Source organism: Poecilia latipinna, unplaced genomic scaffold (assembly GCF_001443285.1).
Source record: "Poecilia latipinna isolate Pla-1442-1.1 unplaced genomic scaffold, P_latipinna-1.0 Scaffold425, whole genome shotgun sequence".
In the NCBI taxonomy this organism is placed as follows: domain Eukaryota; kingdom Metazoa; phylum Chordata; class Actinopteri; order Cyprinodontiformes; family Poeciliidae; genus Poecilia; species Poecilia latipinna.
This window is the reverse complement of record NW_015113041.1, coordinates 129,867-155,940: the sequence shown is the minus strand read 5'-3', so window position 1 is coordinate 155,940 and position 26,074 is coordinate 129,867. Positions and strand designations below refer to the sequence as shown.

The 26,074-nt window shown below is 40.7% G+C and overlaps 2 protein-coding genes across 3 annotated transcripts; one reads left to right on the top strand and one right to left on the bottom strand.

The window, feature by feature from the left end:
• Positions 1-581: 581 nt before the first annotated feature.
• Positions 582-3,668, bottom strand: LOC106950846 (zinc finger protein 771). The gene is made up of 2 exons (XM_015037977.1): positions 3,330-3,668; positions 582-2,268 (listed from the first exon to the last, which is right to left on the bottom strand). Exons 1-2 carry the CDS (start codon positions 3,526-3,528, stop codon positions 695-697), a joined length of 1,773 nt encoding a protein of 590 aa, XP_014893463.1. The 5' UTR covers positions 3,529-3,668; the 3' UTR covers positions 582-694.
• A 1,511-nt stretch (positions 3,669-5,179) lies between these two features.
• Positions 5,180-18,299, top strand: LOC106950845 (PH and SEC7 domain-containing protein 2). Of its 2 annotated transcripts, XM_015037976.1 has the most exons (16): positions 5,180-5,496; positions 7,666-8,258; positions 8,535-8,616; positions 8,750-9,263; positions 12,161-13,081; positions 14,313-14,393; positions 14,468-14,580; positions 14,671-14,729; positions 14,808-14,897; positions 14,989-15,032; positions 15,123-15,289; positions 16,118-16,188; positions 16,268-16,413; positions 16,508-16,652; positions 17,706-17,852; positions 17,932-18,299. In XM_015037976.1, exons 2-16 carry the CDS (start codon positions 7,791-7,793, stop codon positions 18,214-18,216), a joined length of 3,333 nt encoding a protein of 1,110 aa, XP_014893462.1. In that variant the 5' UTR covers positions 5,180-5,496; positions 7,666-7,790; the 3' UTR covers positions 18,217-18,299. The 2 variants fall into 2 exon arrangements, with proteins under 2 accessions (XP_014893462.1, XP_014893461.1); XM_015037975.1 differs by lacking the exon at positions 5,180-5,496 and having other exon boundaries at positions 7,213-8,258.
• Positions 18,300-26,074: the final 7,775 nt, after the last annotated feature.

Genomic DNA, 26,074 nt, shown 5'->3' with positions numbered 1-26,074 from the left:
ATTAAACATTTTCATAAAAGCTGACAACATCATTAAACAAGTCTACTCTTACAATCTTATTGTATGAAGCCACACAGCTTATAATCAAGTCACTTACATCAGAGGTGTAAATATGTAAAAAAAAAAAAAGCATTCAGTCATTTCTTTGATTTAATGCTTTGAAGATTTAATAACAAAATCACCATTTTTAAAAGGTTTCTTTTGGTGGTGCTACAACAGGAAAGACAAAGAAAGGGAGCAGCTTTTGTAAATAAAGTAGTAAAATATGCCAAACACTCAAACTGATTTAAAACTAACTCTTCAGGAGTGAATCCTTTCCTGTTTCTCTGTTATTCACAGACTTTTACACAACTGCGTATTAGGGCAATTGTAAAAAAAAAAAAAAAAAAAAAAAAGGGGGGAAATTTCTGCCAAAAAAAACTCAGAAATTTTAGATTAATATCAGAAATTTTCTAGAAAAAACAAAGAGATTTCCAAAGGTCAAAAATTGTTGACTTTTGAAACTCACAAATTGTAAAAATTTTTTTTTTCTAGAACATTTTAGAATATTTTTTTCTGGCAAATTTTGAACAAGTTTTTTTCTAGAATTTTTCTGAGAAAAATCTCAAGAATTTTTTTGGGGGGGAAATTTATTCCTTTTTTTTCTCTCTCTTCAGTGGCCCTGATGTGCCGCTGTACTTCTAGGCCAACTGGTTTAAGTTTCTGTCACATCTTGAAGTGTCCCAGACACAGAGACTCCAGCCTCACTCGTACTTCCTGCGCTCTGCAGGGTGCGCTCCTGCGACGCGTGAATCTTGAGGTGCTTCCTCAAGCTGGAATTATCGGCGTAGGCCTTCCCGCACTGACCGCAGCAGAAAAGCTTCTCCTTTGTGTGCACCAGCTCGTGTCTCCTCAGATGACAGGACCTCCTGAAGCTTTTCCCGCAGGACGCGCAGCTGTACTCCTTCTCCCCCGTGTGGGTCTTCTGGTGCAGCTTCAGGCTGCTGGCCACCGTGAATTTCTTGCCGCACTCGTCGCAGCCGTACGGCCGTTCTCCTGTGTGCATCCGCATGTGGATCTTGAGGTGTCCGGTCTGACTAAAGGTCTTTCTGCACAGCTCGCAGCTGTACGGCCTCTCCCCCGTGTGGCTCCTGTAATGTGTTTTGAGGTCGCCGAGGCTGTTGAACCTCTTGCAGCACTGGGCGCAGCCGTAGGGTCGCTCGCCCGTGTGGATCCTCTCGTGCATCCGCAGGTTTCCGACGTTTCGGAACGTTTTGCCGCACTGCCGGCACCCGTACGGCTTCTCCCCGGTGTGAGTCCTCAGGTGGACCTTGAGCTGGGTGTTCTCGTTGAAGCGCTTCTCGCAGTACGAGCAGGCGTAGGGCTTCTCACCGGTGTGGATCCTCCTGTGCACCCTGAGCTGGCTGGGGTGGGCGTAGGTCTTGCTGCAGACGTTGCAGCCGTACGGTCTTTCTCCTGTGTGAATGCGCCGGTGGGATAAGAGGAGGTCGGCACGCTTGTAGTGTTTCCCACAAAGGTCGCAGCTGTGAACTTTACTATTGCTGCTGTGAGCTTCGACGTGAAGATTGAGCAAAGCTGCTTCGCTGAATGTCTTCAGACAGGTTGGGCAGTGTAAAAGGTTGACGCTTTGTTCTTGGGTCTCGTCTTCAGCAACAACGGGTGAATCGCTTTGCTCCAAACTTATTTCTTCTTGCTCCGTTTCTTGGATGCGCGTTCCCTCCATCCATCTCTGGTCCGACTCTGATTCCTGATATTTCAGTTCGTACTTCAACTCTGGGTGAGTCAAACTTTCACCGTTAGCGTCCTCCTCTTTCTCAACCTTGATGAAATGTCCCTCCTGTGTGTAGCAACCGGAAACAACGGTGACTTTAACGCCACACTCACTGCCTCTATGGTCAGGGCTTGAAGGATGCAGCTGTTCCTCATCTGTGAATGAATCACCGAAAACGTCTGAGGCCTCATTCTTTACCAGCTTTGCCGTCTGATTCAGAGAAGGCCGGGAGAGGTCGACGGCACCACTTTCTTCCAAATCAGGCTCTGTTTTCACAGGAACTGAGATTCCTACGGACTTGTCAACAGATGACTGTTCTTCTATTTGATCTGTCTGCTGAAAAAATGGAGCAGAGAATGATCTGTCCTTTAGGTTGCTCTTATGTCTCTTCCTTAAGCCTTTCTTGTCACTGCTGCAGATGGACACCTTAAACTTGGTGTGGGTGGAGGTAGAAGGACGACTGTTCCAGTCGGAGGCAGAATCCTCCTCACATCCATCTGAAAAAGTGAAATGAAAACAATGACCAGGTCGGTAAACGTGTAGAATGAATTATGAGTAAAAATCCCACAGACGTGATGCAAAACCCACAGTGGAGTTGTAAGTGTATTTTTCTCCACTAGAGGGCGGCTGTCCCAATTTATTAAATCTCCATGACATTACTAAACTAAAAGGTTTGACATAATCTCAGTGCTCAAGTTTTATCTGATTTAGGGAGATCAGCATTATATGTAGAATCTAAAAAAAAATATCTAATGAGAAGGTGAAATGTGAATTAATGCGAGCAATGTTATAACATAAGAAGCCTGCTTACACACTTTATTTTTTCTATTTCAAACTTAAATAGGACGTCACAGAGGCCCATTTATTTTAGTCGCTATTCAAAAGGAGAAAGATAAGAAAACATAACCTCCAACTATAGCAGAGGTGTGCTAATCTTTGTAAGTCATGGATAGCTTCTAACATAAACCTGCTCAAAGCTGCAGTCAGAAGAATTAATTATTTGCCTAAACATACACACATAAATAAATCTAACCTATTTGGTCAGAAAATATTCTAATGACCAAAAACATTTTTTTATGTTCTGCCAGGCATAGAGTCGATGGAGTATATTTAGAGAAATTAGTGTCACTATTTTTTAAATATAATGTCTGGTTAATAACCATGCTACTGAGAGGGAATATGATGAAAATCAGTATTTGTTTGGGAAATTTGGGAAAACAGTGTTTGTTCTGGTCAAAACGGTTCCATGTGAGATAATAATATACAACTTCCTCACAGTTTATATTTATAACTTTAAGACAGTATGGAAGGATATTGTTAAACGTCGAGCTGTTTTCATAGAGAAATTAATTGCTTATTAGCATTTGGAAGAATTTGCAATTCTTTTTATGTATTTCCCCAAACTGTGATTAATACACGGAACTTTAAGGGTTTGCTGCAATGTGCAGAATGAACTTAAAGAAGATGAGACTTCTGAATCAAAATACGAAGAAACTTAAGCACATTGCAGTCCTCGCAGTGCAGGGCACCAGAGACAGGTCATAAACAAACCGCGGACCTGTGTGGTCAGACTCTGCGCTCCTCTGTGCAAACAGCAGCCGCTTCAGGCCTTCATTCTCGGTCTGGATCGTCTGGATGGCTCCCTGGTACTCAGAGAGGGTCCGCTCCACCGAGTCCAGAATGTCGTTCACCGTCGCTTGAAAAATCCGGTTCAGTGAGGACTCCAGGCACATTTTTAACTCGCTTGTTTTCTCCATTGTCTTTGACTAAAGCGGCTGCAGATAGCCCAGCAGACGCAGACGGGTGGGAAGCAGGAAAAGTGCAGGAGCGGTGTGTGTGTGTGTGTGTGTGTGTGTTTGTGTATGTGCGGAACAGACATAACAGGAAATGCACTCTGTCTCCTCTCAGAAGAGGCGGCGGTTTATTTCTCTTAGAGCTCATAGGTACGTATGCTGCCATCTGCTGTTGTGGAGTAACAAGAAATATGTTTTTACACGTTATCTAAAGTAAAAACCAGTTTCAATAATAACAGAACCTTGAAATACTGGTCATGCAAGGAAGTCTTCATTAGCACACATGCTAATAATTGGTCACAATATAAAGCATTTGTATATAATTGTGACGTTTAAACAACATGTTGCTAGCTGGAAAGTCACTTAGCGGCAATGCTAATGTAACCAGGTTAGTTTAAAACTCTCACATACACCCTAGAAACGGAGCTTCAGCTCTTTAAATGTACTTTAAACTCAAAAACTAGGTTTTTATCAAGCTAAATGCCAAAACTTGTTCCAAAAACAAAACAAAGCAAAAAAAAAAAACAAAAAAACTTCACAACTGATTTAGATACGAGCTAGCAATCGTGGCATCAACAATGCAACTTTCAGTAGTGGGGATATTTTCAAGCAAACAAGGCTTGTAGGTTTTATACATTCCTTTGGCAAACAGTACTACAGTAGTAAGGAGATTTTATTAATTACGCTTGAAAGTACAGCTACAGCAAGTGTACTGCTGACCATACTTGTAGTATGCTAGAATATAGTACATTTATAGGAGATTTCTTTTAAGTTTACAAAAGCATAATGCAAAAAGTACATTCATTCTCTTACTGGTCTATTAGGTATACTTACATTTTAGTTTATTGAAAAATATTTAAAGTTTACCACAAGTACAGTCTCATCTATACCGCCATTGTGCTATTTATATACTGCTATTCCACATTCTAATTTATTCAAGTATATTTAAGTACACTTTAATACTACTAACTCATCGGGGCACTGACCCCCACACTGGAGAAGTTGCTATATATGTAGAAATTATATAGAAATTACTATGTATATGAATAAATTTTCCAAAATGCACTTATGCAAAGTTTATGCAAAACACAAACAGAAAAAAAAACCTACATTTGTATGTTAAAGCGAATTTTCCAGCTGTGTTGCAAAAGATTAATTAATTAAGCAAATTGTGTTTCTTATTTAATAAGTAATTTATTATTAATTATACATCATTTATAGAAAAGGAATTTTTATTTTAAAAATTGTACCAACTAAACCTGATTTAAAAAGTGTCAGGAATTCATCCCAGACTTTCATTTTAAAGCCAACATACCAATTAGAAAATGAGGCGACGATGACTTATGCTAGAATAATCCGAGTAAGGTCTGGTTTTGCCACATTGTCTGGTTGGTTTTGCAGGAATGAATGCTGGCCCCTCCCCTTACCTGACCCGTATCTGTGCGCCTGCATGCCTGTAAGGCCATGGGCGTGTGCAGCGAGGCCTCTCAGGTGTCTTTCAAACTTCTGAGTCATCTGCCAATCAGAAAGCAGCTTTTCTTCCTCTTTGTTACCATTCTCGTCTTTCTTCCTTCATCCTTCCTGTTATTTGCAGCTTAGAGACTAACAGAAAAAAAAAAAAAAAAGTGTAACACACCTCCAGATATGGACAGGAAGCTCAGAGACGGAGGACCAGAACTTACATCTAACTTTATGTGGCGTAAGAGACTAAAGGTTTTCTTGGCTTAAAGAGAGCAGATGTGTGGCTTGTTTGTTAAGCAGAGCAGGTTCAAACACAGTCACTTTGGCGTTACTGGTTTGCTTCAGGGTGACTGTGAATGCACAGCGGCAGACCCGCAGCAACACGGCGGTGCTTTTCCCTCCCACAAGTCTTGACTTAAAACCTCACAAGCTGGTTGATCATATGATGTTGCTTTCAAGCACCCGGAGGGGGTAAGTCATGCTTTTACAGTCTAATAAATTCCTCACAGAGATGTTCTTGTTCTAATTCTTGCTCAAGCTTATGTCTGTATGTATCATATTCACTGATGCAGACTTGCTAGTTTTTTGTTTTGTTTTTTTAACTGCTGTAGAAGATCTATTATGCTTCATTGTTATTTACAAATTTCACAACTTTAACTTTACCTCTAACAGGTTGTTCCTCTTTTCATTTTTTCCCCCTCTGGCATCAATATTTAATTTCATACTTCCTAAACTGGTGATGTGCTGCAGTAACTTCCTATTCTGTGAAACTTTTAATTGTTAACCTCTGTCGACAAGGTGGAGTTGAATCTGGGCTTTGTGTTTCCTGTCATATTCTTGTGTGTTTTATTTCAAAAACTGTCAAATTTCCACTATTGAAAGCTTCATAATCAGATAAGGGTTTCATTGTGTTTTTATGATTCACAAAGATACAATTGTTGTAATGTGAAACATTCTTTCTTTTTTTAATCATTTCAGTCATGTTTTGTGTTTACAGTTTTACCTCAATGCATTGCAATTTTTTTTAAAAAAAAAGTCTGCTCTTTTTTATTTACTTTGTTACTGAAAAAAAAAAACTTTAATTTTTACACGTCAAACTAATTTATTTCGATCTATTCTTCTCTGTTAATCGTAGTTAACTCCTGTTGCATTTGTTGCACTCTGACAGGAACTGAGAACTTCGCACCCACACAGGAAATGTGGTCAAGGTCTGTCCCGGATGTTGGCTGACATGACATGAATGAAATAATAAAAGAAAGACAGAAACGTTTTAAAAACGAGCGAGAGAGAAGGAGATCGTGTTTTAAACTGAGATTATATAGAAAATCAAAAATCTGATATATAACATCTGACGTTTTCCCGTTACGGGTCGCTGCCGGTGTTTGTGTTCACAACACACTCTGAAGTCAAGTTCACCAGACAGACATCTTGCATGTGTCGCAGCGCGTGGTGATAAAATGATAAACAGAGGACAAAATGGTTGAACTGCAGCCCCAGAACCCCACCCCGTCTCCACCGAATCTCCGTCCATCATACAGCGTACACCCCGTCACTCCGCTTCCTTCTGCTGCTCGTTTGCTCAGCTCAGCTGTCTTTCTTGTTTTTTTGGTCTCAGGAAGTAAAAATGGGCTTTTGTGTCACTTAACTTCAAGGTGTCTTGCACGGCACGCTGGCAGAAGCGGCAAATTAAAAGTGGCTTTAGACGTATAAACAAAATAGATTAGCTGGAGACATGATGATGTTCAGGATCGCAGAGGCATTCATTCCTCTTCAAGCCTTTTCGTGTTTTGTCACAACCACAAAACAAAATCAAGCAGTGCAAGATTATGAAGTGAAAGGATATGAATACTCCTCTTTCAGTTTTGTTTTTTACAATAAAAACATCTAAAAAAGAATGCATTTTCTCCCACTCCTACTCCTCAACCCTCCGCTTGAGGCAGCATTTTTTTGGATCCGTCTGTCATCACAGTTGGAGATGCGGGTAGTTTTGTGATATGTATCAACTACTTTACAAGTTGAGCAAGATTCTAAATACCCAAATTTTAGTCAGATTAGATGGATGGTATGTTTTAAGGTTGATTTTGAAATCTTACCACAGATCTTTAGCTGGATTTTCGTTTGAACTTTGACTGGGCCATTCTACTCCTTAGGTACACTTTGATTTTTACAAAAATCAAAAGTAGCTCTGTCTGTCTGTTTACGGTCATCGTCCTGTTGGAAGGTAAACATCCACGTTGGTTTTCTCCCAAACTCTTTCTTCTGCATGAATTATTGCAAAATGGCAGTGGGATGACGTATCTTTTTTTATTTATTCCTTTGCTTTTTATGTATTTTTCTTCTTCCCACTTTCCCAAAAATCCAGGTTTGTGGAGAGTATGACTAATTAAATCCCCACAAATTACAATAAACTTTGTGATTGTAATGAACACTTTTGGAGGGCGCGATGGGAATGCTTTTTGTCTGTCGAATATTTAAATCCTCCTTAGGATATATTTTCTTAACCAGTTTTGCTTTTGCTTTTGATCATCCATTCGATTCAACTGGCTGCACAGTTGATTCAAATTTAGAGGAAATTATTTGTTTCATCCGAGTTCAAATTAAAATCTTTCTACTTTTCTTTTTTTTTTTTTAATCCAACAGAGATGGCACCTTGTAAAAGCATCAGGCCTAATCCGGCAGGGGAGGACGTTTTGTGAATAAACAGCTTTGTCACCCCTCTCTAAACTTGACAAAAAGCTGGCAACTTCACTGCCTGCGAGGCGCCGATGGAGGAGGAGAACCTCTGTGCTTCTCTGCCGGATGTTGTAGAAGCAGAATTGCCGCGTGACTCGCAGGCCTCAGCGGATCAGAGCGCAAATGGAGAACGCGGGGAGCCGGGGTCTGGCGATGAGGCAGAGATGAGCGAGACGCACACCTCTCCCGAAGAGGCAGAGCAGCCGGAGGAAACTTTCTGGACCCTGCAGGCCGTCACCTGCACCAGCTCCTCTCTTTCCTTCGCCAGTGTGGGATGGGACATGCCCATCTCCTCCGCGGAGACGACTGACAGCAGCTTGGCCAATCAGCTTTACTCCGAGGGCGTGACTCTGAGTCTGAGCAGCACTTCCTCCTCTCATCACCATCAGCCTCAAGATGTTACTGCCGAGCCTTGCGAGCAGGAGGACAAAGAGGAACCAGATGAGGCTGAGGCACGGCCTCTACACCCAGCTACCGAGGGTGCCGGAAATGACTATAAGGTATGAAATGTGTCAGAAAAAGAGGAGGCGTGACACTTTCCTGCCTCTGTTACTCTTTACTGACAATTTAATCCACATCTAAAAGTGAATCATGTCATTAAGCCTAATTTTACTGGATTTAAGAGTTTACATCCTGTGTTTTTGTTGCTAATTTGGGTTTCTGTGGTTGATGTGGGAGTAAATGAGCATGTGTGTTGTTCAGCTCCATGAACTCAGAGGGAATCACAAGTTTCTCTCTGTAAGCTCGCGCTCAGCAGCCTGTGTTGCAATTTTCAGCCATGTGATGCTGCAGATGAGAACGAGCCAACGAAACAGGAAAAGGAAGAATCAGCAGCAGAGCAGCCTGAAAGTAACACCGGTATGTATCAGAGCAGCTCCGTTACATTCGCTTTAGTTGGAGATTATTTATGTTTCAATTTTAGGAGGAAGCGTGTGTCACTCCTTGACCTACCTTTCTCACCGTATTTAACCTCTTCTGCCAAATCTTCTAGGAATTTCATACTCAGAGGAAGACGATGGAAGCTCAGTAACGTCAGATGAGGCCCTATTAGAAACTCCTGACAAGAGCCAATGTTCATCAGAAGACGTGGACACTTTTTTAGATGTGAAACTCGAAAAGGAACAAGAGGTCACAGTTGTGCTGAGTGAGCAAGAAGACTCGGAAGGAGAACAGGCCTCGACAAACGGTGTTGACACTGACGGAGCGACGGAGGACTGGAGCGAGGTTCCAGACGAGAAGAGCTTAAGTAACATTTCCGACGAGGAGGAACCGTCTGCGGCAGATTGTTTTGAGACTGAACAAGCGACCGAGGAGGAGAGCGGGGGGCAAGAAGAGCAGAGCTTCACCGATGCTTCCAACGAGGAGGAACCGGCTGCAGCAGGTTGTGTTGAAACCCAGGAAGAGCGTGAGGACGTGAGCGAGGTTGAGGAACAGCAGAGTTTGACCGACATTTCCAATGAGGAAGAAAGCGAGGAGGCAGAAACTGTCAGCTCTCTGAGTTATCTGTGAGTATTGTTCATTCAAAAAAAAAAAAAGGGGAAGAGGACATTTTCAATTACAGCGCAGAAAGAGAAAACAAGAAAAAACAAAGCTAATTACAGATGCCCATACGCATTTTATCAAATAAAAATAACTTCGTTACATTGAACATCTAGTCGTTCATCATGACTGCTAATGAGTCAGCCTTCTCTAAAAGATAAGGAGCGGTTCTGTTACAACATGTTAACATTTAAATAAACTTACCACATATGAGACACAATTTCTATTTCAACCACATGATCTGATCTTTTGACATAATGTTTAAAACTGGTAAACTCCAGTAAAGCTCTCAGAAATGTTGGTAAACTACAATAAAATTAGCAATCAATCCAAGTCCATTACTTGACTACTCTCACGCAAGTTTATTAGCGTAGCACATTCGGTGCAAGTGCTTTACATAATGAAAATTTTAAATTACAGTGATATAATAAGGGAAAGTAATGAAAAATAGGAATACAGATTAAATCGATGGTGTTAATGTTAATCACAGGCAGCTTTACACAGATGGATTTTTTAGCCTTGATTTATAGAAACTCTTTGTTTCGGTTGTTTTGCAGTTTTCTGGAAGTTTGTTCCAGGTTAGAGGAGCATTAAAACTGACTGCTGCTTCTCCATGTTTGGTTCTGGTTCTGGGGATGCAGAGCAGACCAGTTCAATCTGGAAAGACTCAGATGGAGGAAAAAGGAACAATTAAAAGATTTAATGACAGGAATGAGTAACAGTTCTTTGGTGCTCGGGCCCCCGGTAGCTGATTTGAGCTGAGATTTGATGTGAACTCAATGAACCTCCCGATAACTGATTAGGGATGCTCTCCCCCGGGGCCCGACACTGGTGGTGGAGGTCGGGAAAGGGTGCTATCCTGGAGAGCCGAAGGATGAGGGTGGAGAAGGGGCGGTGGTGGGTTGAACGCAGCTGGGAACCGGCTGACGGCTTGGGTGTGGATCCTTTTATGCAGAGCTTGATTGATGATTGATGCGCTGGGTGAGGATCGGCGCTGAGGTCGGAGATGAGCATGACGCCGATGGGCAAACGGAGGGGGCGGAGTCTTCCAGCTTGAATTTTCGCTATCAGCTCCATAACCAAAAGACCAGAGTGGTCTGAAAGGCTGATACAACAACAACAACAACAACAACAGATCTTTAATGTATTCAGTCATTTATAAACCAACAAAAGTATCCTAGAGTCTATTCTGTGGCTTTAGATCTGGAGCGATGTGCTCTGTCTTCCTGGTTTTAGTCAGGATGTGAGCAGCAGAGTGTTCAGGCAGAGCTACGAAGAGTGCAGATCTAAAGGACTTCAGGTCTTGTTGTTTGATCAGAAGTGAATTTACAAACTTATTTAAATTTTTTTTAGATGTTGCAGCGATGATTCAAAATAAGTCAGTTGTTCAGTCATTGTACTGGAGTTGAACTCCCAGTTAGTACTCTTAAATATCTCATTTTGTAACTTGTTGGAGATTAAATTGCTTAATTTTAGTATTTGGTGTGAACTTTTATTCCTCACAGGATTGGGAATTGTCTTCCCACTTTTTATTTATTTTATTTAACTTATTTTAGAAAACCTTTAAATGAAGCATCTGCCGTGTATCGATGTTAAACTAAGCAAAGGCTTGAAAAGGTTTAAGGTTCCAGATTCCCTTAAATTTTATATTCAAACATGTTTCTATATGGTCTAAAGTCAGTTTAGCGATTCAGAGAGCACAATGCTGCTGCTGTGCACTGCACGTTAGCTGACTGCAAAAATTTTCCCCTGGCTTACAAGAAAAAAAGGGGCTTTTTGAAATATTTTGCTCTTTTTGGATCAAACATGAAAACTAAAGTGGCGAGTAACACCGTTTTTAAAGTACAGCTCAGCATGGTTGCTAAGCAGCCGAGTGCATTTGCAAATATCCAGCCTAATTAACAAGATAATATAAGATTTTTAGACTTGCATTCCTCTCTGAAGAGCAGAATACCTAAAATGTATAATCTTCTTTGCATTAAGCACTAGTAAACTACAAAATTGGCAAAAAAATCTATTCTATATGTTTGTTTTTCTGTGTCGCATCAAAATGACGTTAAATTAAAACAATTGTTTTTGTGGCTGTTTCTGAATATTATACATTTTTTGTATGAATACAGTGAAACTATGGTGTTTGTACTCAAGGTTATCGTACCATGAGGGTCTCATTCTGGTTAATTGTTACTTTAAGTGGAAAACCAAAGAGCTCCTCTAGAGTCATTACTCATGTCTTTCCCTCTCGGCTTTTTGCCACCGCTCCCCTGAATATCTCAAACCTGCAAACTGCTTTCAGAGGTGAAAACTTTCTTCCTGTGCTTTTAATTGCCATTAGCTGACGGCTACTTCCCCTCTGAATTCCTATACAAGCAGTAAGAGCATTTTCACCCTCCACTTCTGCATTTTGACTCAAAGAACTAATGACATGGTGTAGTGATGAACTGCGTGTTTTTTCCTATGTTAGTTTGTGAAAGTGATACCTTGATTACACAAAAAACATAGAGTTCCATGCGACCTCTTTTCAGGTTTAAGTTGGGGGAGAGTATGTTACCCGCCTGCAAGATGACACCATAAATGAAACCAGCTTTAAATTAATTAATGACAGTTTCAGTCGAGGCCTTCTCTTTCTAACAGGAACACTGATCACATCCTGTTTCTAAAAGTTAGGCTGCCACATTAGGGTTTCTTCCAGTTTAACACACTTTTTTTTTTCCTTCTCTTTTTTATATTCAGACCTTTCTAAATAGATGTCAGTGTTGAGTCACCAGCGTTTCCGACCTCTGAATTCTTTTATGTACACACCTTTGCAGAATTTTGGGCTATTTTAAATATATTCTCAATGCATGTTTGCTTTGATGCCTTTTAGGGAAGTGCCTGCAGAAGTGCCGCAAACTGACGACACCGGACCAAGCACACCTGCTGACATGCCAAAAGAGCAACAAGAGCTTCCAGAGGACTGTGGACATTCAGAGGACAAGAAGGACGCAGAGACACCGGCTCAGTTAGGCGACGATCTCTCTGTGCTGCCTGGAGAAATGTGTGAAGAAGTGGAGGAGAAAGTGGATCCTGAGCTGTCAGAGTCCGAGGACAAGAACGAGGAAGTGTCAGAAGAGAAGGCGGAAAAACCGGAGAGCGCAGAAGACTCATCAGATTGGACGGAAGACCCTGCAAATCTGGTGGAGACAAACTCTTTAGAGCAGCAGGAGCGTGACCAACACAGAGCGGCGTCAGAGTCTGAGCCGGGCGAAACGAGCGAGGAGCCCAAGCAGATGCATCCGGAAGAGTCTGATCAGCTTCAGGACCAGGCCCCAGAGATGGCACCACCAAACCAGTTAACCCCACCAGAAGCTCCAGAGGATCAACCAGAGCAGACGGCTTGTGATGAAGCTAAGGAGTCCGCAGTCACGGGCAATCCATCAGAGCCGAATGAGCTGCCACAGCAAACACGCCGCTCGTCTGAGCAGCCGGGACCCTCAGACAAGACGAACGAGTCAGAAGTGACAGAACAGCTGTCGCCTGACAGCGAGGCTGCGCCGCGGGACGAGGAGGCCGAGTCCAACCACGTGGGCCGAGAGGCTGAGACGGTGGTCCAGACTGAAGACGCTGGGATTCCTGACAGCGAGAGCCCACCAGGAGTCGTGTCTAACGGAGGAAAACACGAGGATTCGGTGGTGCCTTACGTCAACGGGGATAAGGTGGACAGGGAGAAGGCCCGGCGACTCGCTGAGCAACTCTTTAAGCTGGACAACATCCAACGCTCAGATGTGGTGAAACATCTGGACAAAGAGTAAGCACACATTCAGACACTTTGATTATTATTCGATAAACAGCTTAAAGGTTTGCATAAGCATCAAAGTGTTTTTATTGCGATGAGGTAACATTAGCTTAGTTTTATTGTTTAATCATGACCAAGAGACAGTGTGTAAATGTTTCTGATCAACACATGAAAGCCATTGTTTTAACTTCCTGCTTTCAGAGGGTTTTCAACTTTACATCTTGTTTGCATAATATGCTGATTACTGCCATGCAGAAACCTCAATGTTTTCTCACTTAATCAAAGTATTGATTTGTTCTTTAATTTGGCTCAGATGAAAGTGTTACCAATCAAATGACCAACTCGACTCTTTTATGTTTTGCTTTTACATGTCAGTCTTGACTGGTAGTAGAAGTAAATTAGCCTGTTAAATTCATTAGGCAGAAAGTGCAGGGGGTAAAATCTGGAAACGTTTCACAAGCTCAGTTTTCCTCTCTGGATTTGGAAGTGTGATTTTCTAATTGTCCAAGTCTAGGTAGCAAAACTGAGCTTTTGGATTGTTTCCTGATTTTATTTGAGCACAGGACAAAATGAAAATGCACACTTATTTAAAAGAAATGTTTTTGGCCTCTTGACAAGACGACTTTCCAATAGAAATAAAAAAAAAACTTGGTGTTTTTTTAATTGGAATTTCAATGTCAACTAAAGGATAAAGATGCTTTTTATTTTCATTGTTGACTTTTTATCAAAATAAAGACACGACCGAGAATAAATAAGAGCTTGTAGAATAACTAACACTATAAAGAAAATGTCGACTAATTAAAACTATAAAAATAAGATTAAAATAGACCAGATATAATTTTAGTTTCTTGGAAAGGTGAGGTGAGTGTTACTACAGCTAATAAGACATTTGGATAAAATCCTCATTGTATTCATGATTATTGGTTTTAAATATGTATATCTAGATATACAGACAAACAAAAACAAAAAGTAATTTTTGTATCTGTAACTTAAATTCAGGTTTCTTTGGAAAAAAATATTTAATCATGTTTTATGTGTAAAATACAATGTGTAAAATATATCTTTTTTTTTTGTACCAAATGTAGTGAAGTTTTAAAAATTGCTGCAAAAATCGAAACCTTCGAATCTGAAATAGTTTAGAAATTTGAAACTGAGTCTTTGGAAGAATCGTAAGATTTGTTCATTTTAATCTTACATTTGTGTCAAAAAATATATTCATATATAACATTTTTCCCGTGTTTAGTAATGTCTTCAGTCATGCTGTCGGAGAGGAATACCTCAAATTCTTTGACTTCACTGGCCAAACTCTGGATCAGGCCCTCAGGTAAAATACCACAGACCGATATTTTTATATATATATTTATCTTTTTTAATCCTTTTTCACGCTCTCGTCCCTAGATCTTTTCTGAAGGTCGTTGTGTTGATAGGGGAGACCCAGGAGAGAGAGCGAGTGCTGCAGCATTTCTCCAACCGCTTCCACCAGTGCAACCCCGACTCCTACTCCTCCCCCGGTGAGACAGACATGCGTCACGCTTAAAGACGCAGCTGCGGCGATTCATTCGTGTCTAACATCTGTTTCTGTCTCTTCTGGATGTCCTCAGGGCCCGTGTTGGCTCTGACCTGTGCTTTGATGCTCCTCAACACTGATTTGCATGGACAGGTGAGACCAAACAGCCTCTACAGTTTGTTTTTGACGCTGATTTGTTCGGCTTTTAAGCAATCGCACGTTTGTTTACAGAATGTAGGAAAATCCATGTCTTCATCTAAGTTTGTGACCAACCTGGATGGGATGAACGAGGGAGGAAACTTCAACAAGGAGCTGCTGAAAGTAAAAATATTTACATTTTTCTTCTCCCAGCTAAAGTGTAAAACGCGTGTATCAAAACTGATGAAACTTTTCCCTTGGATTTATATCGTAGAGTCTTTATAACTCCATAAAGAGTGAACCGCTGGAGTGGGCCGTGTAAGTAAAACCATCCAAAAAAAAGCATCTCCTGATCCGTGATTCCAGCCCATGACCTCATTCATGTTTTCACTTGATCCTGTGGCAAAGGGATGAGGAGGAGCTGAAGAACCTGGTGGATGAAAGTGCAGGAGATGACGCTCCTCTGCGCTCCAAATCCAACCCGTTCCTGGACGTTCCTCAGGACAAAAAGGCCACGGTGGTCAAACAGGGATTCCTGCAGAGGAAGCTGCATGCCGACATCAACGGAAAACGCAGTAAGTGGGACTGACACACATATATCCTACGTTACATCACATTAGACACAACAATTTACAAAGCAGAAGGATACCAGTGTTGAGACGGACATTATGTGGTGTTTCACGCTTTAATATAAACAGAAAAATGATTTTTAAAGGCTGGTATTGGCACTTGTAACAGACCTAGACGAGAGTCTGGTTCCAAGTTTAGGTTTAGGCATCAGAGCAGAAAGACCTACATAATTGACGACATTAGTAATAAATAATGCAAACATACTTTTACTGCAATTTATTTTATTTTTTAAATATTATTTACTCCTTATTTATATGATTTGTCCCATTGAGATACAATATCTTATGTACAAGTGAGACCAGTTTTACTTCTACGCCCAGCAGCGCAGAATGAAAAGATGTGTAAAGTGTGTCTTAGAGCCAAAGTTTATGGATTTAGCACAAATTTGAACTGAAAGCAGAAAACGTGACTTTTGAAATACAAGTACTTTGAGTTGTATTTAACATTTTCACGTTTTTCAATTTGTTTTTGAAAGGCCTCGTACAAGGAAAAATCTTTCCCTAAACAACCGACCTTGAGTTGTGTTTGTGGGCCACATAAAATCCTTCTGAGAGCCACAAATGACCCACGGACCTTCATTTGGACATCCCTGGTCTACCACTACTAATTATGAACAATTACATAACTTTGAATCTGTAGCTGTTGAATTCAAATTCAAACAGTAATGCCAAAGCCATATTTTAGTTGCTTGACAGGTTTTATTAAAATCTGTATGTTAGCAATGCAAGTCGTTGGCCATTATAGATCTGCTGAATGTTGTTGTTTTGTGGCAGCTCCCTGGGGGAAACGGGGCTGGAAACCTTTCTTTGCAGAGCTGAAGGGAATGACCCTTTACTTACAGAAGGTGAGTGACTCCATTCCTAATTCTCCTAGCGCCATGTAGCTCTTTTACTCGATCCTGAGTTGTCTGTGTTGTGTGTCAGCATGATTATCGCAAAGAACATCCGGTGACCGAGGACATGGTGGGAGTCCATCATTCCCTGGCCGAGCCGGCAGCCGACTACACCAAGAAGCCGCATGTGTTCCGCCTGCAGACGGCCGACTGGAGGGTTTTTCTCTTCCAGGCGTCGTAAGTCGCATAGAATCGTCAGGGCGAGATGTATGTGTCTGTGTGCGAGGCTGCAGGTTTCCTCTAAAGAGACTGATGGTGGCGTTTCTCTCAGATCCAAAGCAGAGATGAATTCATGGATCTGCCGCATCAACTTGGTTTCCGCTCTTCACTCGTCTCCTCCGTTCCCAGCCGCCGTCGGCTCCCAGAGGAGGTTCTTCAGGCCGATACTTCCTGCCTCAAAGTCTGCACACTCTCTGGTATGCATTTCAGTCTTCTTTGATAATAAGTTACAAGTTGCAATTGCTATAACTTGATTTTAAAAGACCTTATGTTTTGATAATTGTGCTTGTGTAATTTTTCACCCTGTGTCGCAACCGACTTTTCTGTATCAATTGAAGAAACAGTAAAAAATATATATATTTTAGTCAATGTGATGCAGAAGTCAAACATTCAAAGCCAGTGGCTGGTAGAGTACAAAAGAACTGTAGAGAAGTAGGAGAAGGACTACTTTGACATCTTTTTACATAAGTAAAAGTAAAAAGAAATTACGCAAGTAAGAGTAAAAAAGTGTTTGGTAAAATAGCTACTACAGTACAAGCTAAAAAAACAAAAAAACAATCATGTAATATTTAAAAATTGCATCATCAAGCAGACCAAAATATGAAGTTCTGTGGAAATGTTGCTATTTTCAGGACTAAATATAAAATAACAAAATCAGGCAAAATAAAAAAATTTCCAAATCAATTTCACTCAGTATTTAAAAAAAAAAAAAACCTGCAGGTGTGTTTCTGTGTGTGGTGAATATTCGGTTGAAGTGAGTTTGTTCTTCTTTCATCGAAGTGGCTCACAGTGGGTAGAATATCCTGAAATTTTACTCAAGCAAGAGTGGCGACATTCCATAATAAAATTACTCAAGCAGAAGTAAAAAGTGCAATGTAGCAAAAATACTCCTAAAAGTATTTTTTTTCCAAAAGTAAATGAAACCAGTTTGTAAACAATACCAGTTCACAGATTTGAACAGAAGCACTGTAGCTGCCATTTTAACATAGTGACAGATGTTTAATCATCGGGATTCAAACGCAGACACAAAACATGGGATTTATAAATTGGTTATATAGTTATAATTCTATACTTCTCTGCATTTATTTTCTTCCTTCCACTTCACAATTTTGCACTACTTTGTGTTGGTTTGTCACACGCAATCTGAAAAACGAATACATCCACAAACATCTAAGTTGTGGATGTTCTGGTTCTGCTTAGAGACCAGAAATGTAACCTTTGTCTTCTTTCCTGTCATTTTCCTGATGTAGGAGCGTCAGCTGCAGTGTCACGCAGGAAAACTGGATTCCTTCAAAGCCGACCTGTTGCATCAGCAGGAGAACCCGCCAGACAGCAAAAAAGCTAAAACCAGGGATCTGGAGGAACACCGTGTCAGAACCGAGTACCTGCAGTTCGAGGTACTGGAGCTGCTGGGCGAGCTGAAGCATGAGTATATGTAGCTCTACAGGTTACTCAGTGTTTGTCGTTCAACCACAGGTGTGTCGCTACGAGACCTACATCCAGGTGCTGGAAGCCTGGAAGACGGTGCCGAAGACTGAGGACGACGCATTGGCCACCGCCGGCCTGAAACTGTTCGACAAGGCTACCTGCGGAGACTGCATGGGGGATGAAGACGATGATGAAGGGGGCTTGAAACGGTCTTACTCTAGTCCTTCCCTGGATCTTGAGGTGGCCTCTCCGACAATAGTGAAAGTCAAACGTAATATCTCCGAGAGACGGACTTATCGCCGGACCATCGTCCCTCGATTTAAGGAGGCCTGACGTGAAGCGATTGTTGCGCCCAGAGACGCACTTTTGAGCGTTTCCGCTGAGATTTTACAGCTAGTGAAATTAAAAAAAAAAAATACAAATCTTCCAAAGACCCATGAAAAAGCCCCCTCAGGAAATTTTTATTTTTGTCTAGTTCATTTTACATAAATGCAAAATGGACAACTAATAATCTCCATAAATTGAACTTGGTTAGTTTTGTCTGAATGCACAAGTCTTTTTATGAACTGAAATATTGTGGTACCAGCATTTATGTTTTCCTTTTAGGTCAAAGTGAATGTTTTGTGAGGCCACAAACTGTCTTACTGATGTTTACCACAAGAGGGTGCTGTAGAACAGCACATGTCTGAACAAATGGACCCAGGAAGAACTGCTGTAGTTTTATTTTCGTATTGCACTTTTTTATATAGTTCTACGTGTTCTATTCAAAAATGTTAAAATGTTGATTTAATATTTGTTTCTCATCTAAGAATTTCTCTCTTAGATGCTTTGTTTAAATGAAGGACTTATAAAGCAACATGTTACTCAGCACCTGTTACAAAAAAACAAAAACAAAAAAAACTTGGGTTGAAAATGTTACAGGATTTAAAAAGCAACGTAATCTGAAATACTTCAAGACATTTATTTCCTTACTAAGCCCAAACTGCAAAATATGGATAAGTGAAGTCCATCTGGGTTCAGTTCTCACAGATAAATCAATAAAGTGTTCACAGGAAATATAAAATACAGAGTTTACCACTAGTCTTTATTAATTTTATTTGGTTATGCTTTTACTTTTTATTTTCCTAATAACATTTTTTAACTTTTATGTTCTGTTTTCTGTTGTTTTATTTCTTTTAGATTAAACTAATTAGTTTGAGTTTGTTTTGATCTAGTTTTTTCCCCTATTTAAATAAAAACTGAAATGTTTTTTTTCCTATATTTTGAAATTAGGATATTTGTCGTCTGACCGACTAGTGAAATATGGAATGCTTTTTAATGTTTTATATCTAATTTGTTTGAGTCAAAATGTCCTTCACAACAAAATCAAGACCCATTAAATATAAAACTTTCCTAAACTTTGAATTACAGCAGTAAACCTGAAAATGGCATAAATAAATAAGACACACTGTCTCTGGCGAACCTCCTGTGTTTTTGTCTGTTATCCAAGTTGGTTCTGTTTTGAGATTTCTCAGGCTGTTAATCAGCAGTTGAGTACGATGTCCGAACTTAACGCACACACACACGCACACACACACTCCTAGTAAACACAGAAACTGGATGTGAATGGGCCACACAGCGAAGTGCAGGAACGATACTAAACAGGGTCACAACGTGAGGTTTTGGTGTCAAAAACTTTACGCATCTACTTTCTGATTTTTTTTTTTTTTCTGTTGGTGGGTAAACGTCATGAGGAAGATTCGGTCCACAACAATAACAACAGCTCATTAAGATAAAGTCAGATTTTGCTGATGAGAATGACTGATTGGCCTATAGGAGTGACTGTGGCCCCGGGGCCACCTATACATTAAAAAACAAAAAGGCTGGAGAAAAGTTTTCCTGTTACGGAATGAAGAAGGTTAATAAATGATAAAACGGGACAGATTTGTAAGGAAATAATGTTATTTTGTTTTCGCTCTACGTCACTTGTACAAGATCAAGACAGGAACACGAAGAACAAAAAGGAAAATGGCAGAAAAAGTTACTTTTAGGCCACATGATTTGTTTCTCTGATTTCAAATGGAGGAGTTTATTAATTGTCTGTGCCACAGTTAATGCTGAATGCGCCAATTTGGCCCTAAAGCTCTTCTCACTTGGCCTGCAGAGCATGACTTCAGCAGTGGTGGTGGTGGCCTTGTTCCTTTGAAGAGCCTTCACTCTCCTGATCTGCAGCAACAATAACGCCGGGCCTGAGCAGCAGGGGCAGCGTTAGCCGCCGGGTTCAGAGGGCGACTTTTGTTCTGTGTCCGCTGCTCCATTCTCAAGCTCTGGGCGACTCAGTCAGGCCTGGGTGGGCAATTAAAAAGCCAAGAGCTCAAGTTGGGATCATTAGTGGCTTGTTTCAAAACACAGTTTCTCTTTTGTTCCTCTCTTTTATTTTTCCCCCGTGCAGCTGTTCACTTTAGGCTATGCCTTAATGTGGCTTTAAAAATTGTTCTCTTGTTGCCCAAAACACTAGAAAATACGACCAAATAATAATAAAAAAAAAACATGCTCCGTTTGTTACTTTCCATCTTTTGTGTGAATGAAGTCTTGATTTCATGCCTCTGAGGACAAAAATGATCTCATCCTTGTTTATCGTCTTTCTCCCTTTGCTCTTGACTCCTGCTCCTGTGAAGTGTTCTTCACTGTCGAGGCTCCTTAAAATCTCTCTTCGGTTCTTTCAAGTGGTTTGTTTTTTTTTCACTCAGACTCGCCTCGTCTATTCAAGGAGACATTGACGCTGCACTTATTCACTCCAGCTCTCGTCTGATGTCCACTTAACGAAAAGGAAGGTATTCGCTCCCCACAAGCCTCAATGTGTTGTATTGGTATTTTATGTGATAGACCAACATGCGTTTTCATTTTGTACACAAGAAAATGAAAACAGAGGCATGCATTTGTATCTGCCTATATCCAGATTATGCTGTGGTACAGTAGTAATAACAGAGTAAGACTCTGTGTTTAAAAGGCCCAGTAAAAGTTCAGCCCCAAATCTAAATGAGAATGTTGAAGCGTGAGCTGTTTCACAAAGAAAATTGGGCAAGTAAGATGGCGACACTCTATGAAAGACTTGCAGTAATGAGCTGAATACATGTGCGGACTTTTCACATTTTTATTAGTGAAAACGTCTGAATAGCATGTACCTTTTTACCTTCCTCTTTTGACTCCTTTGTGTGTCGTAATCTGAGAAAACGGGGAAACTCTACCGGACTTCCTGTGGACTTTCTTCAAAAATGTCAATCAGAATGAGGGAACTGATTCGTACTTTCGACTGAGAAACATTTCCGAAACTTCAATTAGGATCATTTTAAATTTTCTTCCTCTCAGATCCAGTTAGAAAAAAAAGTCTATAATTCTTTACGTTTTGGCAAAGGATCGAGCCTCTTAAGAGGAGCTAAGGCTTTGCTTGAGGCCATTTCAATGCATGACCTCTTTTTGCCCTTTTTTTTTTTTTTTTTCCTCCCAGCACACACACACACTCACTCACATAAACACACTCACGGCTCAGACTGCAGTCTTCAGATGCGGACCCAGTAGCTTTTGTAGATGCAGGGTAAACACGCAGCAGCGGGGCCTTCAGGTCAGAGCTTCATGGGTTAAAGCAGCTGTTGGCGCAAAGTGAAGTGAATGCTTGACGTCTAATCTCCTCCATCTTATCTCGTGCCATCTTTTCACTCATACATTACCTTTTTTTAAACCACCAGGCTCCATTCATACACAGCGACATGTTTGCGTGTTCTTGCGTCACTTGATTAATGTATAATCTGCTGTGTTATTCACTGATCAGTCTGTAAAATCAATATGTGCGTCTCAATGAAGGGTGTGTTTGACTCCTCAGGTCTTCACAGGTCAACTCTCTCCCTCAGGGCGGTACCTGATACCTCGAAGAGTTTATCCACCTCGATGTGTGTGTGTGTGTGTGTGCTTTGAAAGGTGCGTTTTTCTTGATGTCTTCCAGTCAACAGTAGCTTCCTGCCTTTAGGCTCTGAGCGTTGTTTAATAGGCACAGAGCACCTGCCTGTGCACAGAAACACCCTCTGTTTGACCACTGCGCTCCGTTTGACTGGCACGTTTGTTTCAGCTGCTTTACGGCGGATCAGATAGCGTCTTGAAATTTGAGAGAGGCACAGCCGGCTCACGGCGGCGGTGCTTCAAGCTCATGCTCTCTGATTTGGGTTCTAGAAAATAACGTTTAATCGGGGCAAATTTAGACGAAGGAAATTGAAGAAAAGCTCAACATGATGTTTTTCTAATGGTAATGTTTCTAAAGTAAAGTAAACGTCCTTTGTCTGTCCAAAAGGAGGTCCAGCACATGCTAACAGGTGGTTGGACATGTTGCAAAAAGAGAAATTAGTAGATTTTAATGTTATTTCTTTTTTTCTCTCTCTCTACAGTAATGCAAAAGTTAACTTGGGCTACTTTTAAAACCTAAAAAAATTAAAAAAAATGTTGTGGAGGCTTTTAGCAAAATAGGACTAAAAATATTACCAAAAATGTTACTTTTTGGCTTACGTGTAATAAACAAAACACCTCAGACATACCAGGCCTTTTGCAAAACATAGTGGTAGCAGCATCATTCTGTTCGGATGCTATTCTTCAGCAGGTAAAAGTCTCCATCCAATAATAATGGGTAGAAAAGAAAAATTGTTTCTAGATGAGGAAAGCAGGGAGATACACACCCTAAATCACTTACAGCTACAACTGCGATAAAAAGTGATTCTACAGATGAACAAAATAAATATATTTCCACTGCTCTCAGATTCACTTGTAAAAATATTCAATATTCATCCTTTTCCTTCATCTTCACGACTGTGCACTGCTCTGTCTCAATCACGAAGGTGAAAACCCAATAAAATGCACTAAGATGTGACGATGTTTGGTGACAAAATGTACGAAGGTTTGAAGATACTGAAACGTACTGTAGTTGAAAAGTAAATCTGTCCATTTGGTGGGTTGTCAAAATGGCCAAAGAGCTCGGTAGCTAGTGAACGTCTCTCTCTCTCTCTGCTTGTGACAGAAATGAAAAACCATTGATTTCTAATAAGGGGGAACACACACCGTAAAACCATCAAGCATATTTCACCTAAAACTGCCTGTAAACACAATCTGTGTCTCTCTAGGAGCCAAAACAAAGAGGGGCGGGGGGTAGGGGGAATAAACTGGGCAGGTTGTTACTGCAGCATTCCCAGAGAACATTATGCTTTTTCACTGGGCCGAATTGCTTGGCCTGCGTCTTGGACCAGCGCATAAAGTGGAGAACTTTCTGGATGACTGGTGCAGGACAACCCAAGCCCATCATCCCACTGATTGCCCCACACTCCGCCGTTGCCTTTCTGGCACTTATTTCTCCAGGGAGGCCCCCGGTGGTACCCGTTTTTGTGGCTCGTCTCTAAAAATGGGCCACAACCGCTGTTGTATCACACAAACGGACCCATACATGAGACAGACTCTCTGTCTCTGCACCTCACACGTGAACGTAGCGTCAGTGTAGCCCTGTGCTAAATGTAGGAAGTCCCAGTCGCCCCGTCCTGCCAGTGCTGTCTGCCCTCAGCTGTTCCGGCCCGCTGCCTGTATTGTGCTGGCGGGCTCATTACCAGAAGCACTGTGGCCCGAAACCTCCTCACTAATAGGCCCAGAGAGGGACACAGAGCAGCTATTTCTGCCGTGACTCATGTATGTGAGCAGCAGTGTGATGTTTCCTTTCTTTTAACTCTTTTGGCATGAAGGGCCGTTAATGTTTAATGCTTAATGTTTGCGAACAGGCATTTGACCATCTAAGGAGAATGCGCACACTTGAAAACTGCTTTGGTACCTGAATACTCGGATGTGTACAGATGTGTGTTTTCGTTCATGCTTGAGAAGCTTCCTGAATGGAATGAGTGTGACTGGACTCATGGGAAACGATGGGCTGAAGAGCAGCTCATGTTTGAAGTGTATGCTGATTGCAGAAGAAGGCATGTGGGAGGCGAGTCAAGAAAATTTGGAAAAGCATAAACAGAAATACTCTGGATCTGATCTCCATCAGCATATTTGACATCATGGAGAAGAAAGAAAAATGAAGAAAGATCCTGTTTCATCAGAAAACAAAACTAAACTCCTGTGCATTTTAAACAATTTAAGGTCAAAATATTTGTTTCATAAATTCCGATGAATAAATCCCAAGCATACATCATGATGAGTTTTTTCCTATTTAATGTCCATCTCATTAATTTTCACACTATTATTGACCCTTGAGGAATCTTGTTGCCTTTTTACGACAAATTGACTTGAATTTAAATTTAGTTCAGTTAGAAGATTGTACTTGTTTTTATTAACATGAGGAACATGCTTAAATATATAGAAGTCCTGAAGAAATATTATTAGCTGAGTAGATAGTTTTGACTAGTAATTGCCCTGGTTAGAATTTAACTCATAAAATTTGTGTAAGAATTTGCATTAATTTTCTTTGGTGAAGTAGAAAATATGCAAGTTTAACAACTAAGAGGCATCAACCTGCCCACCCATTCATTTCCTGCACTCACTTATCCTTTCTCCCACCTAACAGCAATTTAATTAACCTAACAATCATACTTTTGGACTGTGGGAGGAAACTGAAGTACCCAGAGAGAACCCAACGTGGAGAATGTGCAGACTGAATGCTGAAAGAGCCCAGGCCAGGATTCAAACCCAAGACCTTGTTGCTGTCAGGCTACAGAGCTGTGCTAATGTGCAGCCAACAACTACAATGTTTTAGGTGGCTGGCAACTATAAACAACAATTTACATAATTAGTTAAACTACTAATATTGCTTTTTAGATTTATCTAAACAAATTGAGTCGGCAGCAATAAACATTTTTTAGCTACAGCTAAGATGTACTGCTCTTCATCAATTATTGACTCAGGGTTACCAAGTTTAGCGTGTGTTAGCATATTTAGCTTTAGCATTAGTGTTCTTTCTAAACTAATTACAGCCGTTTCCCTGGAAACCTCACCGTTTATTCACAGTGACTGCCTCGTGGTTACTTAGCTTGCTAGCAGGTTTGACTTAGCTTAATGCTAGGCTAGTAAAAGTGGTATTGAAACCAACATTCTTGCAGCAAGACAGAAACTTATTAGCGTCGCAAGAATATAAATTAGTCCTTTGGCTTGAGGCGGAGAGACAAAGTCCTTTCAAGTCGGTACATTTCATGCTTCAAGAATTCAAGAAAGTTTGCTTTTCACAAGTCCCTCCCATTGCAGAAAACCCACTTAAAGTTTCTTAGACATCAAAACAGAAAATGTTCTCCTCAGAATGTGTCCGGAACAAGTTGTTCTTCTAAACTACAGGAAGGAGAACAGATGACGTCAATTTGTTTTTGCAAATTGGGAGAGAGAGCATGTTTGTATTGATCTTTATTAAAGTTATTATCTTTTACGCCGATATATTCTGTCATTAACACAACCAGTAACAAATCAGGCTAATGAGCAAGCACGCTGTGATCAAAATATTTAGGTACAGTTAAGGTAGTTAATGTTTTCCATCAAAATTGTTTATAATTTAACTTGAATGCTGAATATTACATTTATAAATTAATATTCTACAAAATAAATTACGCCTTTTTTATTGCTAAAATCATTTATTTTTATGTGACACATTTTAAATACGCTATTCCTCAAAAATCAACGAACGTAACTTCACTTGCTTGCCGCCATTGGCATGTGGTCTAACATTTTACACCCAAAGGCTATTTTATGTTAATTTGCTGCCTGAAAGCCTGTATTTTTCATCAGTAACAGACTAGTCAAAAGTTTTAAAATGCACCTTAGTTCCAACTTTAAATTAATAAACAAACAAAGAAAAAAGAAGCTCTAAGTGTTGAACTCATGCTGTCCGTGGGGGTCGCTGAAGTTGGAGTCCTCCGTGCGCCTCCTGCGTCCTCCCGGTGGCACCAGGTGGGCCGCGCCGCCGCCGAACCGTGGCCTCGTTAACGCGCTGCGATAATGAGGCCGCAAACAGGGACGGAATGATTGCAAATAAAACTACATGATGCAGAAAATAAAAAAAAAGGGAAAGGAAAAATAAATTAGACAGATGCGCGTTTTCAGGATCATTGATCTCGTCCTATTAAAAGAGGAAAAACTGCAAAAAAGAAAAAAAAAACTGGAATTTTTTTTAAAAATAATTATAATAATGATGATGGAGACGTGAAGA